This window comes from Trachemys scripta, chromosome 3 (genome assembly GCF_013100865.1).
Source record: "Trachemys scripta elegans isolate TJP31775 chromosome 3, CAS_Tse_1.0, whole genome shotgun sequence".
Taxonomy (NCBI): domain Eukaryota; kingdom Metazoa; phylum Chordata; order Testudines; family Emydidae; genus Trachemys; species Trachemys scripta.
This window is the reverse complement of record NC_048300.1, coordinates 108,220,067-108,244,013: the sequence shown is the minus strand read 5'-3', so window position 1 is coordinate 108,244,013 and position 23,947 is coordinate 108,220,067. Positions and strand designations below refer to the sequence as shown.

Here is a 23,947-nt window from a genome sequence, read left to right as displayed (position 1 = left end):
AGAGAAAGGTATAACTTGATACAAGGGCCAGAAGTTGAAGCTAGACAACTTCAGATTGGAAATAAGGCGTACATTTTTGACAGCGAGAGTAATTAACCAGTAGCACAATTTACCAAGGGTCTTGGTAGATTCTCCATCACTGACCATTTTCAAATAAGAGTGAATGTTTGTCTAAGAGATATGTTGTAGTAATTATTCTGGGGAAGTTCTCTGGCCTGTGTGGTACAAGAGCTCACCCTAGATAACCCCAATGCCCCTGGAATCTATGCATCTTTTCTAAATTTCAGTCTGGACTGGGGGAAAATTCCCTCTGATTGGCTTCCTTCCCTAATCAGGGCTGTAGCTGGAGGCAGGCACAGCTCTCCTCACCTCTCCCCCCCTTCCCCTCCAGGAGCTGAGAAGATTTTTGGGGGTAGAAGAGGCAGAGAGAGAAGCCGCCACCACCCTCACAGGAGGGAGAAGAAAGAGTTCAGGGCAGCTCTCATGTTAACAAAGGGTTAGCATCTCTCCCCATCCCCACAACCAGATCTGGGAAGCAGGAGGGTGTGTGAAGAGTATTTGGAGCTGCAGCCTGCCCCAAGCCTGGGAAGGGGGAGAAGTGACTGCTTCAGCAGCTGCCCATCCCCCCTAGCCTCAGATGCTGGCAATGAAAAGACCTCAGGAGCTGCACAGGTAGCAGAGGTGGGGCTAGGAAGGACAGAACTGAGTTGGGAGAGGGGCTGTGAGGTTCATAATTAAAAGCTGGGATGGGGAACAGGCAGATATGGAGTTGGACGGACACAGACTTAATGAGAATTCTGGGGTTTGGTGAGCAGCTGGAAGCTCCACATGATCAAGTAGCCAGCAAGAGCTCCTGCAGTGCGGGCTGGAATCCCCTTAATCAATAAATTTGGGAGAGCTGGCAACACTAATTGTCTCTCTCTCTCACACAGCCAGATGGACAGGAGTTCAAAAATGAAGACAGGGCACACACAAAAATCACACTACAGTCTTTAACAAAATCTCATTATTTTGCGGGGAGGAGGGTGTCTGACTCATGAGTTTTGAACTTTTGGGGTTGGCAGTAGCGTATTAAATTCTACTGGATTTTTTTACAGCAATTGCTGGAGAGCCCTATTGAATTGCTTTCTATGGCAATTCCCCTTTTGGCCTTAGGGCAAGTCACTGAAACACAGTTTCCCAGCTGTAAAATGGGAATGATACCAATTTAGCTGCTTTAGAGGGGTTTTAGGATTACAAGTTTGCCCAGTGCTTTGCATCATTTAAGTACTATGCTGTATAAATATTTACTATACATATTCCTGGAGATTAAAAGCATACAAACTTCATTCTTTTAAATGATTGTTTCATTCCAAAAATTGAGGTATAATAGAGGTCTGGTGCTTACATATATTTAGGCTTGGCACAAAGGAAACATATTCATTTAGCACATCTTTTATTTTATCTGGTTAGTTTTCTACTGCATTTTATCTTTTGATAGGCTGAAGGTGTATTCTGTGAGCAGCTTTGTTCCTTTATCAGATGGTCATCTTAAAACCATTTATATGCTGCCAAAATTTTAACAAGCGACTTCCTAAAATTTTCCAGCTCAGAAGCCAATACACTTGATATTCACTGGATAAAATACTTATACCAGTTGCATGGTGTTTCTATCACTCCTCTCCCAACTTCCCAAAATATATCATGCTTTCCACACATGCTATGTCATTTACCCTTCCACCTGCACACACACCCTCCCACCACCCACGTTTCTCAGCATCTTCATGGAAACTTATCTACATGGTTGCCCTACCTGCCATCTGTTCCGCACATCAGCTATCGTTGTGGTAGGTGGGTCATCCTGAAGCCTCTGTCCCTGGGGTGCAGATCAGTGGGACATGGAGTTTTGAGGTGGTGGCTCTCCCCTGCCTGGCAGAGGTCTCCCCTTGCTGGTGTGTGCATATGTGTGTTTAGAGGATGGGGCAGGAGAGCTGGACTGTCCTGGCTGATGTTTGAGGTGGGCTGGGGGTGGGGGGTATGAAGGAGGTTGGAGAAATGTGGCCCCTGGCTTTCTCCTGTTTGTGGTTATTTAGTCATTTGGCTGGGTAGGCAAACATTGATCCATAGCGAGATGGCTACAGCCACAGGGGCTAGCAGTCCTGGTTTAGCTGGGACACACACGGGTTTTAAAAACTCATCCTGGCTAACTGGTGGTGTAGCTAATGTCTGAGATCTGCTTGGCAGCAAGAAGCTGTCCCCCCACCCCCGCACAGCAGAGCAACAGCTCCCTCGCACCCTCAGGCTACTTCTCTTCTCTCTCAGCAGCAGCTGACCCCAGCCTTTCTCCTGCTGAAACCTGCAATTTTAATATGCTGAGCTGGCCTGAGGTTTCTGGAGAGTTTTAAAGAGATATCTCATTCTTTGAGACACACTTTTAACATAAAGGTTGTGGTGTATCTGTGGGAAGGGGGTAAGTAGCTCGATAAAACAATTCAGAAGTGTTTGAACAGGCTGCTGGAATACAAAGAGGACCCTTGAAGTATGAGGCCCTGATGAATTCCACCAGGCTTTAGTCTATAACCTACTCCTGACACCAATTCAACTAGCTCTGCACTAATGGTGTGAATGTTAAAGAAAGTATATCCAGATCTCTTACCGTTGTTCAAAAACTGTTGGAGTGTGGTTAGATTAGGAAGCACCAGAATGAGCTTTGGTTGAAGAGGCTAAATGAGATTTCTCCATCGTCAATGGATTTAAAGCAGAAAAGAGCTCAACCTGCAAAATTCAGAACCATATTTCAAAACTCCACACAATGTGGAGCTGTTTGGATTTGGAGTTTCAGTTTGGACCCCTCTCTAACATAAAACAAACATCCTCTCCCTCTTTCCAACCCGTTGAGTTTACAGCAAATAAATGCTACAATTGCCAAGTATGAACTTCATATCTTCTGGTGTGGTAAATCTTCTAAAAGTAGATCAGTTCTCTCGCTCCCCCACTGTGGTGCTTTCTGGAAGACGGTTGCATGATTTTCAGTCTCATTCATATCACCTATTTTATGCCAGGGTTAGATGAAGTAACCTATCATCTGGATGATGCACTGCAGTACATCGCCAGATTCAGACAAGTGAAGGGCAACTGCCAAATTACTTTGGCTGACCAATCTCGCCGATACTGTCTTTTCATTACAAAGGGATTTTATGAGCGCACTCCCATGCTCTTTGGTCTTCACTTATGCACTGGCTGTATTTTACCGTTAAGTTTTGAATAGTATTTAGAGGAAATGCTGAAGGTGCCTGCTTCATTATATATATACACACTGTAAGTATATATTGTAGTTTGGTGGGTCAAAACCCACACTGAGACTGCAATGTAGTACTAAGATGGAGCACCCTGATAAATAAATAATCTTCTGTTTAAACTGAGGTCCCTGGTTGTTGTCCAATTGGGCATTCAAACCTCCAAGGCTGTGTGGACTATTACAGGGCACATAAAAGTAACACATAAGGAAATACGGAATATAATAAAACATTAAGTGTGTTCATAAGAAGAAAAAATACCAAGTAAACCAGTTTTCATCTGAAACATCTCTTTTATATATAAAGCTATAGACTACCCGTACGGATTATGAAGTGAGGCAGTCAAAACAAAAAGTTCGTTCAACAACTAGTCAGCATTGCTTTTGTGTACATTTCGTAGGCATAATAATTAAAATAAGAGAATTAAGAAAAAAACATTGAATTATAAAAATTCTTTTTAAATAAAAAAAAAAGGTAATGGCACTAAACCAGCAACAAAGTTATTTAAATTATCTAGCCACCAGGGTGAAATTTTACAGCTGTTCTTCTCATCAGCACTTTGTTCCTGATTAAAATAACATCTAGAGTTCCAGTAACATGTAATCTGTTTTTAAAGAACTACAGATAAAGTATTATGAACACACACAGTTTGTTGTATTACACATCTAAATTGCCTTAGATTCATTACATTCTAGACTCATAAATATTTGCTCAAGCATTTTTTTTTGTTTCTTCCTTCCTTCCTTCCTTGTATTTACAGTATAGTCTTTGTTCTATCCACAAGACTACTTCTGTTATAGAATCCCTGGGAACAATTCTTCCTGCCTCATTGCAATATTCTCTGCTGTTTTGATTAAAAACAAAAACAGAAAAATACCAAAAACACAAATTGTTGATTTGTTGTGTGTCTTACCTAAATGGAATAACTAACAAGCAGATGTGCACAAAACTCTTTCTATAAAGAACACATTATATAACCTTTACAGTTATATTCTATTGCAGATCTATGTTGCTGATGCGACAGACAGTTCTAACAGTGTAATTTTAAGTTCACTTGTGAATAATACAGTGTGAGAGCCTGATCCAAAGCTCGTTGAAAAGATTCCCTTTGATGTCATTGGGTTTGAATCCGGTCCAAAAGGCCTGATTCTTCCCTTGGACATGTATGCAAGACTCCCTTTGATTCAATGAGATCAATGTAAGTGTGTCCAAGGGGAAAATTTGGTTCAAAGGGTATGTTTTTGCTGCAGAGTTAGATCAACCAAGTGGCACCGGCATTGATCTAGCTCAGGAGAGTAGCCACGCTCGAGTTACTGGGACTCCATTGGTGCTGCACTCATGTGTGTGTGTGGCACTAAGGGCATATCCCATGTTTCTTCACCCAGTGACTTTTGGGACTAGTTTGTCCTTCTGGGGACATGGGGGGAATTGTGGGAAAGCACTGATAGACTATCAGCTCTCTAGTGGTTTAGCCTTCATCCTCATTGCAAAGTGGGCAGGTTACCAGCCCAAGCGAAAGCAGAACTTGGGCTTTAGCCTATACCCCAGGATGGGCCAGCTAGCCCAGGTATAAAGCACCACTTTAGTTAGGTAAGAGGTTTTTGTGTGTGGTCAGGAGCCAGTTTAGCGGCAACACCAAGTAAGAGCCTCGGTTAACTCTGCAATGAAGTCATGCTGTGTGGGGGTTTTGATAGTTTGCTAAATGTGAATTTCAGACCACAGTTACTCACCACAGTTGTTTTATTTATCCTGAATGTTTGTGTTCTGCAATTCATAAGTAATTGGCAGTTTTTGGCAGTTCACAAAATGTTTTGAAATCTGTCAGATGGTCTAAGAAAATCCAAAGTAGGGTTCACAATGTCCCTGTATGGCACCATAAAACAACTCAGTGCCTCTACATTGGATACGAACATTCCAATATTAGAAAGAACACTACTAAGGGTTGTAGGCTTTCAAATGGACCTTGACATGTGATCCCATTTAAAAATTCTTTACCATCAAGAATACAATCAAATCACCAGACCCATAATATAAAAGGGTGTGCAACTTAGTTTGTCTAGCAGGAATGCTGGGCAGAAATAGAAGTTTTCACAAAAAAAAGTTGCTATCAGCCAATTTTCATCAAAATGTACCCCAGGAGAAAAAAATTGGGGCACACTTATTAAGACAGAGACAGGATATATTACATTACAGTTTGTCTCCTTTGAATCTCACAGTGACAGGAAACTTTATGTCTCTGTAATCATACTTTTTATTTAATATTTACATTACTGTAGCACTCAGAAGCCCCAGTCAGGATTGGGTTCCCCACCGTGCTAGGCGCTATAAAAAATACACATATAAAGAAAGACAATACAGATCTCTCTAGTGCAAAAAGATTATAGATATGAACATAAGACCTGCCAGATGGGACCATTATCAAGGTACGATGGTTGTCACTGAAAAGTCAACATTTAACTTCAGATACCATGAAATCACTCCTGAGTCTAAATATATGTGGCGGGGAAAGCTAGAATCTCAGATATTGCTGCATGGTGACTGTGGTAAATGTTGCCAAGTTAGTGGAAACCACTTGTAAGTGTTTTAATAAGCTTGACAATATTCCTTTAATAGTACAATGCATTTGAATGATAAAACAACATCCTGTCCTTTTAGAATACACAGTATTACGAAGTCCAGTCCACAAATTTTCTTTTGTAATTTGTTATGAGTTTAACTATGCTTGCACTTTATAACCCACTCAGCATTTGGGTTGAGTTGGTACAGGTCCTTCATGTAGGTATCATCATCAAGGCAGCGTTCTCCTGATAAAAAAAGATGTGTGATTAGATTTAGTACACCTAAAAAAGGGAATTTACTTTCAACATTCATAGAACTATTCCAATCTATTTAGGTTTTTATACTGAGCCCATCACCATGATATCTAACAAAGCGGACGAAAAGTGATATCAAGAATTACTCTCTTATTTTTCTCTCCTGACTCGAGGGGGCTGTACTTAGTGGGATTCTTTAATTATCTTGTCCATAATTAGGTTAGCTCCTTCAGATAATGTAAACTGAGGTATTCCATTGACTTAAGTGGATCTATGCTGATTTACACTAGCTGAGGATGTAAAGGTTTGAAGGTTGTTCTATCTGAAGGTTGTTATATTTATGGTCATTTTCAATTCCTTTGGAGGGGAGTTCAAGAGGTGGGGCCTCTGACCAAGAAAGCTGTGCACCTTACCACTCCCAGCTCTTACTTGATCTTGTTGTTAACAGCTCCTTTGTATCCAATGTGCACAGCTGTGTTGTGATAGGTCAAATCATGGAAAGAAAAGCAGTTTAACTTCTGCTGATATTTTATCCTAGTCTAGTGTCTAGTAGCTGTTACCAAAATAATAATTTAAGCATAAATGAACTAAGAGTATTGCAATGATTAGAAAGGCAGCAAGTCAATATTAGTAAAGGTAGAACCATGAATATATCGCTTTGTTTGGGTTGCAGTCTTCTATGTTCCCAAGTTCTTCAAGGAATTACCTGATATATATACACGTATTACATATGCAAACTATGCTGAAATATTATTATTAAGGTTGCAAAGTCAAGCATTCAAAAGTTAGGAAATGCCAGAATTAAGGTTGCATGAGCAACTTTAATTCAGCCCCCCTGTGCACACGCATTAGATACAGTCGTTAATTTCATGACTGCGTACCTAACACAAAGGCTGCCCTCTTGCCAAACTTCAAATCCCCGCTTCAAACATGAAGGCACAAGAGCTTCTCACAGAAAAGGTTAACGTGGGCAGTTTTCTCTAACCTTGTTATCAGAAATAGCCTATCCATTTAGGATGAAATTTCTCCTCCCTCTCTCTGCCTCCTCCCCCCCACCCCCTCCCAAAAAAATCAGCCTGAGGCAGACACACAGCATGGAACTTTTCAGCCCGAACTTTTAAATTTTTGCAAAGTTATAAGCAACTGAAAACAGGGTCTTCTAATGGGTAGTGTCAGGCAACCTGCTGATGCTACCAGCCCTGCATAGAATATACATGAAGGAGGAAAGACTCAGCAGCAACAATCAATAATTAAATATATTGGTCATGTTGCTGCATTTTATAGTGAGCTGTTGGTTCTTTCCTCTTTTGTGCAATCTCTGCATGAGTTTGCTATGTCATGAAGAAAATGACAGCCAAGAGAAGAAGAGCCAGGACACAATAAATGAAAAGAGAGTCAGCCTGTCTGCCTGCCCAATAGCTTAAAGTCAGGAAGCTTCTCTTCACCAACCCCCTAGTAACTGCTACAGTAATTAGAAGTAGAAAACACAGGGAGTGATAAAATGCAATTATCACAAAGGTTTATTAGTAAAGGGGAGGATTACTCAGGAGGCTTCCAGCATTCCACTATATGCCATAACAAGCTTGCAGAAAATCTCCAGCTTGCCACATCTTCACTTTAACAGGCACATGGAGTAACTACATTTCAAGTAGAGAGACTACTCAATAAACCGCTTTCTTCATTACAAAATAAGCAACCAGATATAAATGAGCAGTAAAAATTTCTCTCTCATACACACACAGCCCTACTCCCACAGCTCTTCCCAGTATTACAAAATATGTGTACTCAGATTATATACTATCATTACACACATACGTGCAAAGCAACCCAGTGTTATTTATATATATATATTATATACTATCACAATATACCTGACATGTAGTTCCATATAGGTCTCATTTCCACTGAAGTCAATTACAAGCTCTTTTTCTATAATATTAATATTGCTGTAAAGTAAACAAATGCTCCTCTCCTAAAAACAGCCTTAAGGAACTGAGAAGACAGTCTTACTTGACAGATACAGAGAATCTGTGCAGACAGACATGGAGAACCTGTGCAGTCATTTGATATAAATGAATACTATTTTTTTTAATCAGGCATTAGGCACAGAATAAAAACCTTTGTGACTAGTTGCACTTAAAATGCTGTATTAGAAAAACTGAAGCATCTCTATAACATATTGTAATATGTGCCTATAATAAAAGCTGATATTGTAATGATTTTTGGTTTTGATATAAATGTTTAAACTATTTTTAAAGCAGTGACACGGAAAAGAAAAAATAGGTTAGCATCTGCAGAGAGTACAAAAGTATTAAGTTTTTGCTTAAAGATATAAATTTTGGTAAACTTAACAGGCCATAGTTATTAGAAAAAACAAAGTAAATCTAATTCATGTTGTCTAGTTCATGAATGATTTTTTAATTTGCTCAGCCTGTTAAAAATTTGTGGTTAGGGAGTGATTCTCAGTGTAGACTTTAGAAAGACACACTTTTTCGTTCATTAAAGAAAAATTCTAGCACTGCATTCAAAATGGTGTTCTGGCATTAATTATACTAAGCCACTCTCTTGTTATAATAGCCTGTTATTCAGAGCTGGGAAACTTGCATCACAGGAAGGCCAGGGAATCTTTCCCATTGACAGGTTTCAGAGTAGCAGCCGTGTTAGTCTGTATCCGCAAAAAGAAGAACAGGAGTACTTGTGGCACCTTAGAGACTAACAAATTTATTAGAGCATAAGCTTTCGTGGACTACAGAAGTGGGCTGTAGTCCACGAAAGCTTATGCTCTAATAAATTTCCCATTGACAGTGACTTCCCCTGTGTTTGATGTGGAACACAGGAGTGGAGGTTGTAAGGGAAGCTCAAACAGTAAGCATGAAGATAAAGACAGTTTTATTGTTCAGTGCGCTTAAATATTTCTCCTTTTTAAAAATAACTCATCAGGAGAAGCTATGACAACGTCTCTCTCTTTATGGGGAGATTATAAAATGCTATGGGCTACGGTGCCACCTACATGCTGATGACACCAGCTCTGTGCTTCCTTCTCACTAAGGTCTCCCTGATGCCTTATCGGAATAAACTAGGGACATGGATTAAAAAGCAGCTGGTTCAGGCTCATCCCAGGCAAAACAGAAGTGATGCCAGTTGGCAGGAGACAGCACTTCAGAGAAATGCGAAAGTCTGTGACCATGATCTCATCTCTTCTCCACACTCAAAGCTTTTGGACTCTTCTCAAAGCTTTTGGACCCAGATAGCAACAATGTTCAAAACCACCTTTTCTTCTCTATGACTGGGCAGGAATTGGTAGTAAGCTGTCCTGCCAGAAGAGAACCATGCTTTCATCACCTTCAGACTGGACTACCCTTATAAGGTACACCTGGTAAATACCAGGAAGGCTGCCCAGTTATTACAGTTTGTATGATATTTAGCAGCCTAACTGCTGAACAGGACAGACCAACTTTGCCCTGGTTGCCTGTGCTGCTCTGGGTCCAATTCCAGGTTCTGGCCCTCATCTACAAAGCCCTGAATGATGAGGAGCACATTACTTCAGTGACCACAACTCTCACCTCACACTGGCATGGAAGCTGCCAACAGTAGGGACTCTTCTGCCCAGGGTACAACTTGTAGGGGCTGGGACAGAATGTTCTTTTTAGATGGCATAAAATGATGGAATCTGCTTCTGCTGTGGCTCGGACAGAGGTCATCGTTAGGGTGAGTTACAGACTTCACTTCTTCGTGTCTGTAATGCTAATACACCTCTACCCCGATATAACGCTGTCCTTGGGAGCCAAAAAAATCTTACTGTGTTATAGGTGAAACCGCGTTATATCAAACTTGCTTTGATCCACCGGAGTGCGCAGCCCCGTCCCCCCGGAGCACTGCTTTACCACGTAGGGTGACCAGATGTCCCGATTTTATAGAGACAGTCCCAATTTTGGGGTCTTTTTTTTATATAGGCTCCTATTACCCCCCACCCCCATCCCGATTTTTCACATTTGCTGTCTGGTCACCCTATTACCACGTTATATCCGAATTCGTGTTATATTGGGTCGCGTTATACTGGGGTAGAGGTGTATATGTGGCATGTGGGGGGGGGGAAGTGAGAGTCGGGCCCTTCAAGTAGGAAGTTATGAAAAAGGAAGAACGAACAGAGAGTTTCTGGTTGGAGCATGCCTTGTATATAAACTTGTGGGTAAAAACATTCATATAATGAATGATGGACACTTTAGAAATGCAAATAATCACAAATAAATACTAATAGGAATGCCGACTTAGCAGATATCCATGATACAGATTATTACATGCTTTTGACCTACCTCTTACGATCCACTTTGGGCTTGATTCATCTGCGAAGGAGGACTGTGATACGATGTGCACCCTTGACCATGCAACCTTGAGGCACAAAAGCTCTTTCCCCAGACATTTTTGCATGTGGGAGCCTAAACAGGGTTCCATAGAACCAAAGCCAGCAGAGGGTGCCAGTGTTGGATCAGCAAACCCTCTGGATGTGAATATTCTGGCCCCTACTCCCTTTCCTTCCAGCACTGCCCACCTTTTAAGCTGTGCCAGGTGGCTCTGCATGAACATGCAGCTTACTGGGGTCCGGGAAGCTACTGGTGAACCCATGGAATGAATGAATCAAGCCCATAATTAATTCTAAACTTTATGAGCCAAACTTTTGCCTCATTCACACCTACATGCACCCACAGCGAAGTCAATAGGGGTCATGTGGATGTAAATGAGGGCAAAGTTAGGCCCAAGCAATCTCATTTCAGCAAGTGAATCTGTTGAGAAATCATCCTTACCAATATTTCCTCCAATTTCATATAAAAATACCTCTTCTTTCTTGAGAGCTTGGACAACTCCACTGTTAGGAACAAAACAAAATGATTAGCTATCCCACCAAATAGCGTGCAATCAAACCACTTAAATGTGCCTGGGAAATGCGATGGTAGTTAAGGAAACTGACAATGCATCGAAATTATCTCCCCATTTCTATTTTACCCATCTCTGCACATACAAAAAGGAAAAAGACTATCACACCAGTATGATAATGCAAACAAGAGTAATCCTGCATAGTAAATTATAAAGAAGAAAAAGAAATCAGACTTGAAGGAATTGAGACTTTTAGAAAAGATTAATCTTTTTATTGATAGTTGGTGGCAGCCTGACTTTGTGATCTTTGGCTCTGCTCGGAATTTTTTTTTTTTTTTTTTTTTTTTTACTATTGCTGCAAAAAATGAGTTCTCCCATCATACATTTCATATCTCTGATATAGCAGCACAAATGTGTAGGGGAAGGCATAATCATGCTCTTATTTTCCTTTTTATTTTTCTGCAACTAAAAGGGGGGCAAACCATAATTCTTTCCAAAACTGGTGGTGAAACCAATAAAATCCTCATCTGATTGCGATGAGATGTGCCAACTTGCAGCTGAAAGGAATTTTTTGCCAAAATCATAAGCCCCTTTAAAAAAAATAATTTGGATAAGAATAAATTCTTAATCTTGAGAAGAATGGAGTGCTACTACATCACCATTAATAACTATATAAATGATGTAGAAACTGAAAAGTTATTTTGCATGACCTCCCTCACACTCTCACACACACAAACACGGTAGGATCCAAAGTCCACCTAAGTTAATGATGTTAAAGTCCACCTATGTTTCCAATGACGTCAGTGGAATTTGGATTAGGCCCAAATATAGAGACTGATTTACATGTGTGTATCTCTCTCTCATAGATGTACATCTATTTAGATATGAATTAATGTTTTTTTTCCTGAAAGGTTTATCTTCTCTTTTCCTCATTTCTTTTTCTCTTAGACTTCTTTTCTTAGAGTTCCCTGCTATATTCTCCACAGGAAGATATAAAAACTTACTTGTTCCATGGATGCCATTCCTAACCCAGCTGACAAAACAGCAATTAATTCTCTACCAACATACTGCACTTTGGCATATTCCTGAAGGCCTCAATATGTAAGGATTTAGGCTGCAAGGAGCGTTAGAAGTGCTTCTTGGAACAATCCAAATCATTAGTTCATCAAACGTTTATTTGAACAGGCTAAATTCAGCTCAAGTGGTCACTGAACTCACTTTAATTGTTAACCATATCTGCTCTTTTGTCAAACTATTTTAAAACTTTTTTCGTAATATGAAATACTAAAAGCCACTTATTCTGAAAGCTTAGTAAAACAAAAAGGGATTTGTACCTCTTCTGGCTGAGAAACCTGGCTACTATATCACTGGCTTTTAGTTCTTCCGTCAGCTGTATTGCCATGGAAACTTTCGAAAGATGAGGCGCTTGCACCCGTATCACTCCCTGAGGAACATCAGCCTGCAAAGCAATAATGAAATTGGAACAAAGCTGCTAGCAGCTGGCTTTGATGAGTTTCTCCAAATACTGCATGGAATAAGTAATTTAGTACAATGCTCTGTAAGTATGCTTAACTACTGTCTACATCATTGCAGAAAAATGTTAACTACATTGTAATTTACTAAATTACATCAGACCCTCAAATTTCTTTTTAATGGCAATAGAGAACTTTATAACAAAAGAACAGTAATGTTTAATTATTTTCCATAGATGTTATGAATGATAACAGTAACGATTATTGCTATATTAAGAGACAATTTCAGCATGTTATGAAGTTTGTGTGTTTAATATAGTAATACATGAACCAGATTCAAAAAGGAGATGTTGTATGCGCTAGCGCCAGGCAAAAATTTCCAGTTTCCTTTAACCTGAATTTCACAAAAGATCTTACAAATGTATTCACAGTTCGGTCTAATTTGTTCAATTGATTTTTTAACAAAATCTTTTCCCTTTCATATATAGACACTCACAAATCATTTGTGTAGCTTTTATCCTCCTTTTCTTGTTCTCAAGACTTTGTTCAGCTAGTCAGCATGCACTTTTGACTACATAATGGATATATTTTATTTCAATCTATAAATCCCGTGGTGATGAATATCAAACTTATATCAGTGCAGAGAAATGATTGTTTTTTCTATTCAGTATACAATACTGACATTTGGCATTACAAGAAGGCATAATTTATTTATATAGTCAGTCCTAATTTCTATTCTTAGAAAACTTAGATAATTTTTCTGTACACATTAACTACCATTTGCCTGGCTCCAAATGTCCTTGTTTTGATATGAAAAGAAGTATGAGTCAAGGTTACTGCAAAGAAGTATGAGGAGTTCTGAGAGGTAATTCTCTTTTTTTTCCTCTCTAAACACTATGATTGTAAAGCTGAATGTTTGTTATTTCATTATCAGTGAATAATATCAGAGGTACAGAGGTTATAGAATTAAGCCTTGAAAAATTCACATACACCGACGTGAACCTGGAGCAACTCCATTGAAATCAGTAGAGTTAGAGTGGTGTAGAACCAGTATAAATAAGATCAGAATCAGACTCATAAGTTACTGAGTACAAATGTCATCAGTCTGTTAATTGCACCACGTTGCTGAGCTCTGTAGTGATAAAATAAGTCTGATCTTAAACCAGTAGACTCAGAACAATCACAGCTTAGGCTGTACCCATTACTTTCACGGTCTTTCCATGTATTTTACAACTCTCAGAATTGAACTGCTCGATTTAACACCTAGTCATGTCTAAAGAATTTACAACTGGTGGATCAAGAGTTTGCAAGAGACTACTAGCAGTGATAGTGATCATGACCATAAGCATCTGTCAAACTGTATACACAAAGTTAACTAGCTCGTGCTTAAATAGCTCTTGCCTGTCTTCAAAACTGTTATGAACATATTCACTGTCAACAAGGGAGCAATCTTCTGAGGGTGGAAAGGCTATTATTCTGAATAGCCTTTCATTGTGTTTTGCACAGTAAATTTAAATCAGCCTTCATTTTAGTATTCAGTTGGATTATAGTGATTAATTTTTTTGCTCATTGGGCATATGATGGATGTGTGTGAAAACTGCTTGGCTTCATTGTGTGAGTGGGAACAAGTGTGTTAAGAATTTCCACAATATTGTGACATCAAGGTCATAGGTCAAATGGAAAATTTGTTTCATAGCTAAGAAAAATGAACCTCTCGTCATCTTCAACTCCCTAAATTTCTTGGGGGAGTTCATGTTCAACCACACCTACATTGAGGATACCCTACCTGTAGAGAGAGCGATCCTCAGCTGCACCTAGCCTACGTTCAATGCAGCTAATAGAGAAGAGGGGAGGCAAAAGTGGCTTTAAGGTATCTTTCTGCTTTTTCCATCTCTGAGGCTCTTCATGGGATAAACTGGCTACTACAAGTTACCTTGAGTGACAAGGTGGGAGATGCAATATCTTTTATTGGACCAACTTCTGTTGGTGAGAAAGACAGAAGTTGGTACAATAAAAGATATTACCTCACTCACCTTGTCTCTAATATCCTAGGGCTGACACAGCTACAACAACACTGCATACAGCTAAGTTACCTTGGACCATTATGCAGCCAAGGACTGCTCTGTCCTGCCTGTGACATGACCCCCCTCTGCCCTGTAATGTCCCCTATGCCAAGAGAGATGGGATAGTGGGTGACATATAACTGGCTGTGCCATCCAAGGATTTTCCTACCTCGAGGAAACCCCCAGTTGCCTGACTAAAGCTGATTTCAAGTCCAGCTTGGTCCTTGCACCGTAACGGTAAGGAGACTTAACCAGAGCCATGGATCTGGCCCACACAGCCGTAAATATGGATGTTTTGGAAAGCAAATAACCCTCAGGAGCTTCTAAGAAGTAGTCATTAAAGCAAAGTCTGTCTAACACTTAAGTCCTACTTAGCCCCTACTCTGAGAGTGGAACTTAAATGGTGGATAGGGAATGTGCTCTGCAGAAAGGTGAAGATAATGGACCACACACAGGCTATAGGGTGAAAAAGAGACCCTAGTGCCATTTAGAAACTATCCTGCACATATTAAGGTAATTTTAAAATTCTGGCGTTAACTTATAACCCACACACTGACTTCTGTGGGACTGCATGGTATGTAAATTGTGTAGACATTAGCCCCATTTATTTAGAAGTCTAATGCTGCAAACAAGGAAACAGATGGACAATTAAAGATGTGCTCCTGAGAATCCTGAAATCTCAGTATTCTACAGTTATCTCACTTATTTCAGTATTCTAAAGAACAAGTCCAGACGTATCAATTACTATCTCATCACTGTAAGAAGGCATTTTGTGTAATCAGGAACTATACATTACAATCACAAGTCTGAATAATATAAGATATCCAAATATGAATACTGTGCTTCCCTGCATCAAATATTATGGAATGCCTTGTACAGGTAACAAGGATTTATGAAATAAACTGAAATTAGATTTTTCAGTAACCCTATAGAGCCTTTTCAGACTTAAAGCCGGTACTTGAAATAATACAGGCATATTTACAGCTGGGTTATGATCCGTTACATGAAACCTCAGTCCTAATTCTTAAATGGCTTGTGGAGGGCGGGGGGAGAGAGACAGATGTTTTTGACTGTAAATGCTCAGCACCACCATCATCAGTTAAAAATAAAAAAAGATCTAAAAATACTGATTGATTGAACTACTTCACTATATTCTGCTGCAGTTTCTGTATTGCAGCAGATGATGGCAGCATTCTTTTAGGTGCCAACATCCTAATTGCACTGAACTGTTTTCAAAGAATCTATATGCCATTTCCATTTTAAATGATAAGTGTAAAGGAATTACATGTTAATGTTTGGCTATCTCCGTTTTAAAAGATAGATGGAAAACTCACTATTTGCATGTGTATTTGGAAGGAAAGTTGAGTACTGTCTGGGGAATCAGTCTGTTTTGAAATTGTGTCCTGGTCAGAGATGTTTCAAATCCTGCATCAGCCCTCTGAATATAGGTAAGAAATGTTGAAAACTCTAGCCCCCCTCTTGCAGTACAGATGCAATTGTTGCAGATTCTTTTACCTGAATGGAGTTCATTGTATGCAAGGGTCTGCACTGATCCATTTGTTTGCAGGATCAAGGACTAAGCTCTTGCCTAATGGCAGAAATGCAGTCAAATACCATGCCCCCAAATGCCACTTCTGAGCCACTCTATACAGGACTTTGAAATGCTGAATTGTTAGTGGTACAACACTGATACCAGAGCAACCATCTCTAGAGGTAGTACTTTTGCAAAGAATGTTGCACAATGACCATTCTTCAGATAAAAAACAACAGAGAGTCCTGTGGCACCTTGAAGACTAACACATGTGTCTGATGAAGTGGGTATTCACCCACGAAAGCTTATGCTCCAATACATCTGTTAGTCTTAAAGGTGCCACAGGACTCTCTGTTGCTTTTTACAGATCCACACTAACACGGCTACCCCTCTGATTCTTCAGATAGGTATTCTTGGGGTGACTGTGTGGAGAGGACTTTAATATCCCAATATAACTAGTTACTGATATATTTCTACTTCCTAAATTATGGCTGCCTTGCAAATACACCATCAGTTTTTTAATTCTGTGAAGAAGTGGACATCTAAGTTTAACTGGCAAGTTATTTAACCTACCTTTAAATGTCACATGCATACTTCAACTTTTCCTAAAAAAATCTCTAAATTATACAAATTAGGGGTTGTTTTCTTATAAAAGTATATACTTCTCTGTTACATCACCTTGCAACAAACCCCAGGGTTGTGTTTTTGTACAAGTACATGGATTTTTATGTGTACATTCTTTTCAGCCTCTCTCCAGTTCTATTCCTGTGAGAAAATAGGGAACTGATATAAACATGAATCCTATGCTGCAGTGTGCTGCGAAAAAACTAATACATTTCAGAAATCCTGTTACCCAGGACAAAAGAACAAAACAGACAGGAAGATCAGAGGGATGTTGCAACATACACATGTGGCATAAATCAAACAGCTGACAGGTCTAATTTTTGGCCTAATGGCCTGGATAAACTTGCTTACATTAGAAAACTGTAGTCCTTATGTATCAAAGCTTGCCCAAAGCCAAAAATGAAATAAGAAATCAGACAATTCAGGCCAGTGCAGTTTTACAGCCTTCCACAAGATGTCTCTATCTCACTGAAATCTGGAATATGACCTCTGCTAAAGAAGATCTGTTATAGTCATCCAAGCCCAATTTTTATTCATTATGATACAAGGGAAACACATATTTGGTGTTACTTGGTTGTGTGTTTAAAATATCTATTACCTTCACAGGGTCTCTTTCAGATGCATTAAATTTAATAAAGTAGATTTTACTGATAAATAAACTAAAAGTAAGTTATATTTAACTAATTGGAAATAACGATGCAACCTGTGTGTTTGGGGTAAACACCCCACATTAAGAGTGACAATCCAATTAGCAGATCCAATGTTTCAGACCAACAGGAAACACATTCTCCAAAAACCACATGCAATTTAAAATCAGAATATGTTTATGCCGAGTGGCTGTTACATTGAAATCTATCCTTAGCAATCACTTCTGGGACTGAAAAAAATTGGTTGCTTAATGAAGATGGTGCTGTAATGAATATGAAGCCAAATTATACTCTGTATCTGGGAATACAATAGGACGGAATCTTAAGACAATGGAAACTTGGACAGATGACTAGGGAGGAGTATAAAAATATTGCTCTAGCACGGAGGGGTGTAATCAGGTAGGCCAAAACACAAATGGAGTTGCAGCTAGCAAGGGATGTGAAGGGTAACAAAAAGGGTTTCTACAGGTATGTTAGCAATAAGAAAAAGGTCAGGGAAAGTGTGGGTCCGTAATGAATGGGGGAGGCAACCTAGTGACAGATGATGTGGAAAAAGCTGAAGTACTCAATGCTTTTTTTGCCTGTCTTCACAGACAAGGTCAGCTCCCACACTGCTGTCCTGGGCAATACAGGATGGGGAGAAGGTGAGCAGCCCTCGGTGGTCAAAGAACAGGTTAAGGACTATTTAGAAAAGCTGGACATGCACAAGTCCATGGGTCCAGATCTAATGCATCCGAGGGTGCTGAGGGAATTGGCTGATGTGATTGCAGAGCCATTGGCCATTATCTTTGAAAATTCACGGCGATCGGAGTGGTCCTGGACAATTGGAAAAAGGCAAATATAGTGTCCATCTTTAAAAAAGGGAAGAAGAAGAACCTGGGGAACTACAGACTAGTCAGCCTCACCTCAGTCCCTGGAAAAATCATGAAGCAGGTCCTCAAGGAATCCATTTTGAAGCACTTGGAGGAAAGGAAGCTGATCAGGAACAGTCAACATGGTTTCACCAAGAGCAAGTCATGCCTGACCAACCTGATTGCCTTCTATGATGAGATAACTGGCTCTGTGGATATGGGGAAAGCAGTGGACGTGATATATCTTGACTTTAGCAAAGCTTTTGATACTGTCTCCCACAGTATTCTTGCCAGCAAGTTAAAAAAGTATGGATTGGATGAATGGACTATAAGATGGATAGAAAGCTGGCTAGATTGTCGTGCTCAATGGGTAGTCATCAACAGCTCGATGTCTAGTTGGCAGCCGGTATCAAGCGGCATACCCCAGGGGTCAGTCCTGGGGCCGGTTTTGTTCAACATCTTCATTAATGATCAGGATGATGGGATGGATTGCACCCTCAGCAAGTTTGCAGATGACAGTAAGCTTGGGCGGAGAGATAGATACACTGGAGGGTAGGGATAGGCTCCAGAGTGACCTAGACAAATTGGAGGATTGGGCCAAAAGAAATCTGATGAGGTTCAACAAGGACAAGTGCAGAGTCCTGCACTTAGGACGAAAGAATCCCATGCACCAGGCTGGGGATCGACTAGCTAAGCAGCAGTTCTGCAGAAAAGGACCTGGGGATTACAGTGGATGAGAAGCTGGATATGAGTCAGCAGTGTGCCCTTGTTGCCAAGAAAGCTAACGGCATATTGGGCTGCATTAGTAGGAGCATTGCCAGCAGATCGAGGAAAGTGATTATTCCCCTCTATTCGGCACTGGTGAGGCCACATCTGGAGTATTGTGTCCAGTTTTGGGGCCCCTACTACAGAAGGGATGTGGACAAATTGGAGAGAGTCCAGCGGAGGGCAACAAAAATGATTAGGGGGCTGGAGCACATGACTTATGAGGAGAGGCTGAGGGAACTGGGCTTGTTTAGTCTGCAGAAGAGCGAGGAGGGATTTGATAGCAGCCTTCAACTACCTGAAGAGGGGTTACAAAGAGGATGGAGCTCGGCTGTTCTCAGAGATGGCAGATGACAGAACAAGGAGCAATGATCTCAAGTTGCAGTGGGGGAGGTCTAGGTTGGATATTAGGAAACACTATTTCACTAGGAGGGTGGTGAAGCACTGGAATGGGTTATCTAGGGAGGTGGTAGAATCTCCATCCTTAGAGGTTTTTAAGGCCCGGCTCCACAAAGCCCTGGCTGGGATGATTAGTTGGTGTTGGTCCTGCTTTGAGCAGGGGTTTGGACTAGTTGACCTCCTGAGGTCTCTTCCAACCCTAATCTTCTATGATTCTATGACAGTGGTTTTATAAGAGTTGTGTCTTGTACAGGTTCTACTGTATATTCCGTTACTTAACAACTTGACAATTTGTCCTCATCCCTGTTTTAAAAAAAAACAATAATCCTCTCAGTCTACTAGATTTTAAAAATCCCTTTCCTTTCCCCACCCAGATATTGTATTACAGTGCTTGACAGGTTTTTCACTGCCGTTGTTATTGGCTGTAAGTCAGTTGTGATCACATTCCAACATGGCTACCATCTGACCTGTTAGTGTCCAGAACTGAATAATATGCACTACATATAGTTGCTGAGTGTAGCTTTATATAATGGAATTATTATAAAGAAGAATGTGGTGCATAGACCTTTATGCTTTTGTGGTGGCCTTCCACTGCTCTCTTCTATGGTTCACCATCAATTAACATTGTGCTGGAATCATGACAATGTACCCAGAAAATTCAAAGAGCAGCAGAAAAGGTATGTTCTACCTGGAAACGCAATCAATTCTGTGCATATTCAGCAACAATCATAATATATACTTTGGGAAGTTTAACCGTCTCCAATTAAGCCTTTGTACTATTTGCTAAAAGATAATTTATGAACATGTTTTAAATGTTATTAGGATATATAAACACAATAAAAGAAGACAATACTTCAGGACGAGATTTTCAGAAGTATTCAGTGATTTTGTGTGCTTGTTTTTTTGAGTATCCAAACTGAAAAAGCCCTAAAGGCACCTGATTTTCACAGGATGGGTGCCCAGCACTTTCTGAAAATCAGGTCCCTTTAAGGTGTGTCTAGTTGGACACCCAAGAATTGAAAGTCACCTCTCAGCTACATCGAGGTAAATCAATTCACTTCACTCTAAGTAAAAGGAGAATTTGGCCCAATAACTATGATTTGACAAGAGCCTATTTTCTTACATCATTGGGGCTCTTGTCTTGCTTTTCATGTTTTTCTTTGTCATAAGCCATCTTTTTCAGCAGTTTCTTCATAGCTTTGTCCTTTTTCTCCTTCTTCTGACTTGCAGTGTTTTGCTTTCTCACTTGGTTGACAATAAATTTAGGAATCTGAAAGAATATACATCTTAATTATTAACACACATATAACTTCCTTGAAATACTAAACACATACCAAAACTTTCTAAGTGACAGGCTGTCAGATGGGCCTTGCAAAAGCTAATATTTATTTCCAGTAACAAACACTCAGAAACAATCTAAGGCCTTGACCTCACATTTGGGATCTGCTGGTGTTGAAATTAATGGAGCTATTTAAGGAGTAAGGTCTCAACATGAGTATGAGTGGCAGAATGGGCCCTCACATAGTCTCTCTACTTCCCTGAATCAAAAAATATTAAATAAGGAATCTGAATTACAGAGTTTGCCCCATAATAATTCTGTAAGTGTGAGACTGTTGGAGGAGATTGGAGACTGTTTAAGGTAGCTAGTGGAAAACAAAGCCCCAAATTTCACAGGGCTGACCTATATTCTGCTTGTAGGTCTTTCATAGGGACTGTCAAGACACAACTAATTTTCTCAAAGGACAATGACTAGCCCTATACTGAAATACATTTCAAAACAGGAGACAAAGATCTTGAGGTTGAAAGAAACAAATTACACAACATCAGATGGGTCATTGTTATAGACTATACACAGGTATCCCAGAGGACTTATCTCTGAGGTCAGGTATTCTACATAGATATATAGTCGATATATCAGACTGAAAGTCTAATTTTGCTCTCATCTATAATGATTTTGCCATTGGTGTAACTTCACTGAAAATTACCCATCAGTTAGGGCCCAGCTGTGCCCTTCGCTGCCTCTCCCTCCCTTCCCCTCCTCCCCCCCTCCAGTGTGTCAATCTCACCTCTACATCACTGGTAGGGGTTCAGATGCCTCCTTGCTCTTTGAAAGCAATGATGGTTTGATTGTGATTTTGTAAGACTTAGGGAAAATGCATATTTTTTTAAAGAACAAACTTACTGTCCAAAGAAGTTTTTGGTATTTAATCATAAAGCGCATGACGTTTGCTGTTCCAGCAGCCATAACAAACTCGCTTTGTTCAATAGTCTTTGAGCCTAACCCATGAAACGTGAAGAGGTTTGGGGCCATCACCATTGCAACATTATTTAATGTCATTTTATTTTTATCTCGATGATCAATTACCCTTTGGAGGAATTCAAGCAGTATCTGAAATGAAAGTAGCACTTGAAGGCAAGTTCTGCACATGAAAAAATCATATAGAGTGAAGCATCATGTTATGTATTCTTTGAAAAGGCTTTTTATGTCCTTGTTAAAAAATAGGGTTATATAAAAAAGCAAACAATGATGGGAAGTGCAGATGGGTTTATACACAAGGCTGCAATCTGAATTTCCTTACACCACTTTACTGATGAGGTGAAACCCTGACTTAGAGCTGAGAGTGTGAAGAAGTAATTCATTCTTCATTAGCTTTGGGGTAAAATTTTCTAAGGCATCTAAGGGTATGTCTACACTGCAATTAGACACTGGCCGCTGGCCCATGCCAGCTAACTCAGGCTCATGGGGCTTGGGCTAAGGGGCTGTTTAACTGCAGTGTAGACATTTGGGCTCAGGCTGGCGCCCGGGCTCTGGGACCCTAAGCTGTGCTGAACCCTTCTTTATTTACTCCAGTCATGCAGACTACACATGAGTAGAGCAGTGCTTTGTGAGCCACAGGTAGTCAGTGGAACTGCTTCTGTCACAGTGACAAAGCACTTGTCAGTCTCTAAGCAATGACACTTTCAGCTATCTCTAGTCCAGCCTCTGTGCATTGCCAGTGGTGGTTTTGTCAGACTAGACTAAAAAAAAAAAGCACCTATCCAAGCAACTCTGCACCATATACAGCTCTTCTAAAATTTTTCTTTGTCTGGTGCAATTTCAACAGTGACCAAAACCAAAGCTTAGCAGAGGAGAACAGAACCAAACAGCAAAGTGATCTGGAAGGTTTAGAACAATGGGGGCAGTCGATATCAAGGGGAAATCCTAACTCACAAAGAGGGAACATAAACAGTACAGATAAAAAATTGGGATATAGTCAAACAACCGCACCCATCACATTCAAGTGAGTTTATTTCTTTTTTATCTGTGCGATTCTAAAATTGTTTTTCCAGCAATAGCTGCTGCAGAAAAGGTACTGAATTGGGACTAGGATTAGAAGGTTTGAAGGAGAGGTGGTTCATTACAAGATCGTTATTATTAGAATCTCTTGTAAAATTTTCAGAAGTGCTTAAGGCCCAGATTTTTAAAGGTATTTAGATTGTAACACCTAATTGATTTAGGAGCCCGAAACTCATTTTCAAAAGTGACTTGGGCACTTTAGGAGTCTAAGTCCCACAGAATTTCAGTGAGACGGAAGGTATGTCTACACTGCAATCTGAGGTGTGATTACAGCTCAGATAGAGATACCTATGTTAGCGTGACTAAAAATAGTTGTGTAGATGCAGCAGTCAGAACTTCAGTGTGAAGTCTACAAGCCAACCAAGGGCCCTCGATACCTATTTGCATTGCTGAAGCCTGCTCCACAGCATCTACTATTCTTAGCCCTGCTAGCTTGAGTAAAGCTAGCGCAGGTATGTTCACCCAAGCTGCAATCACGTCTAGGACTGCAGTGGAGACATAACCTCAGACTCCTAAGTGCTCAAGTCATTTGTGAAAATGAGACTTAGATTTCTGAGTCACTTACACACTTTTGAAAATGTTACTCTCTGTCTTAAGTTACCTCAAATATGAAAAAAGTAACAACCGGCTAGTTAAAATGTTAAAAGGTACTTGAACTTTTCATAATAGATACATTAAAAATAAGCTCACTTTTCTAATGCATACTTTGTTTTAAAAAAGTGAATAGCCAATCTAACCTTCAAAGTGTCTCTGTTTGCTTCAGGTAGGAGTAGTACCAAAAGATTCAATGCTTGCAGTTGATGCTTCTTAGTTGGAAGATCTGCCAAGGAAGCATATACATCTCATTTATTTAAAAGTTTTATATTTTTTCCTCCAGAAAAGGCATGATTTTAAGTTAAATATTTTTGTAAAATGTCAAGTTTCTCCTGTTCATAGATTTTCTACGTAATGTTAATGAGCAACAGCAGTTGCAGCAGTGACCCAGCAGTGATAACAGTAGTGATAATAGCAGTATTGAGGATGTTGTTGATAACTTTCATGATGATGTTCATATTCTCTAACAATTGTACTTATTTTATTGCACATGAACCTGCAGAACAGACAGGCACATTTAAAATAAATAGTTACCCAAACAAATGATCCTCTGGTCTATTTTGCACCATCATCCTTGGCATAAAACAGACTTAAATGTTGTGGATCTAATCTAATCATGCGAGGATTCCTTGGATGTGGTAGAGCCACCAAAGGAGTTCCTATATGACCCTCTCCTGGCTGCCAATATGGCTAATGGAATGAGG

At 39.9% G+C, this 23,947-nt stretch overlaps 1 protein-coding gene across 7 annotated transcripts in view; it reads right to left on the bottom strand.

Annotated features, from left to right (window-relative positions):
* Positions 1-4,007: 4,007 nt before the first annotated feature.
* The window catches only part of ARHGAP18 (Rho GTPase activating protein 18), a 126,527-nt gene continuing 106,587 nt past the window's right edge, over positions 4,008-23,947 (bottom strand). For 6 of the 7 annotated variants that reach the window (XM_034765696.1, XM_034765694.1, XM_034765697.1 and 3 more), the window contains 6 exons: positions 23,387-23,469; positions 21,495-21,701; positions 20,436-20,582; positions 12,295-12,419; positions 10,891-10,952; positions 4,008-6,079 (listed from right to left, as the gene is read on the bottom strand). In XM_034765696.1, coding sequence (XP_034621587.1) covers positions 5,988-6,079; positions 10,891-10,952; positions 12,295-12,419; positions 20,436-20,582; positions 21,495-21,701; positions 23,387-23,469 — 716 coding nt within the window. In that variant the 3' untranslated portion in view covers positions 4,008-5,987. The remainder of the gene's footprint in view (positions 6,080-10,890; positions 10,953-12,294; positions 12,420-20,435; positions 20,583-21,494; positions 21,702-23,386; positions 23,470-23,947) is intronic. The other variant, XM_034765701.1, reaches the window with a different exon arrangement.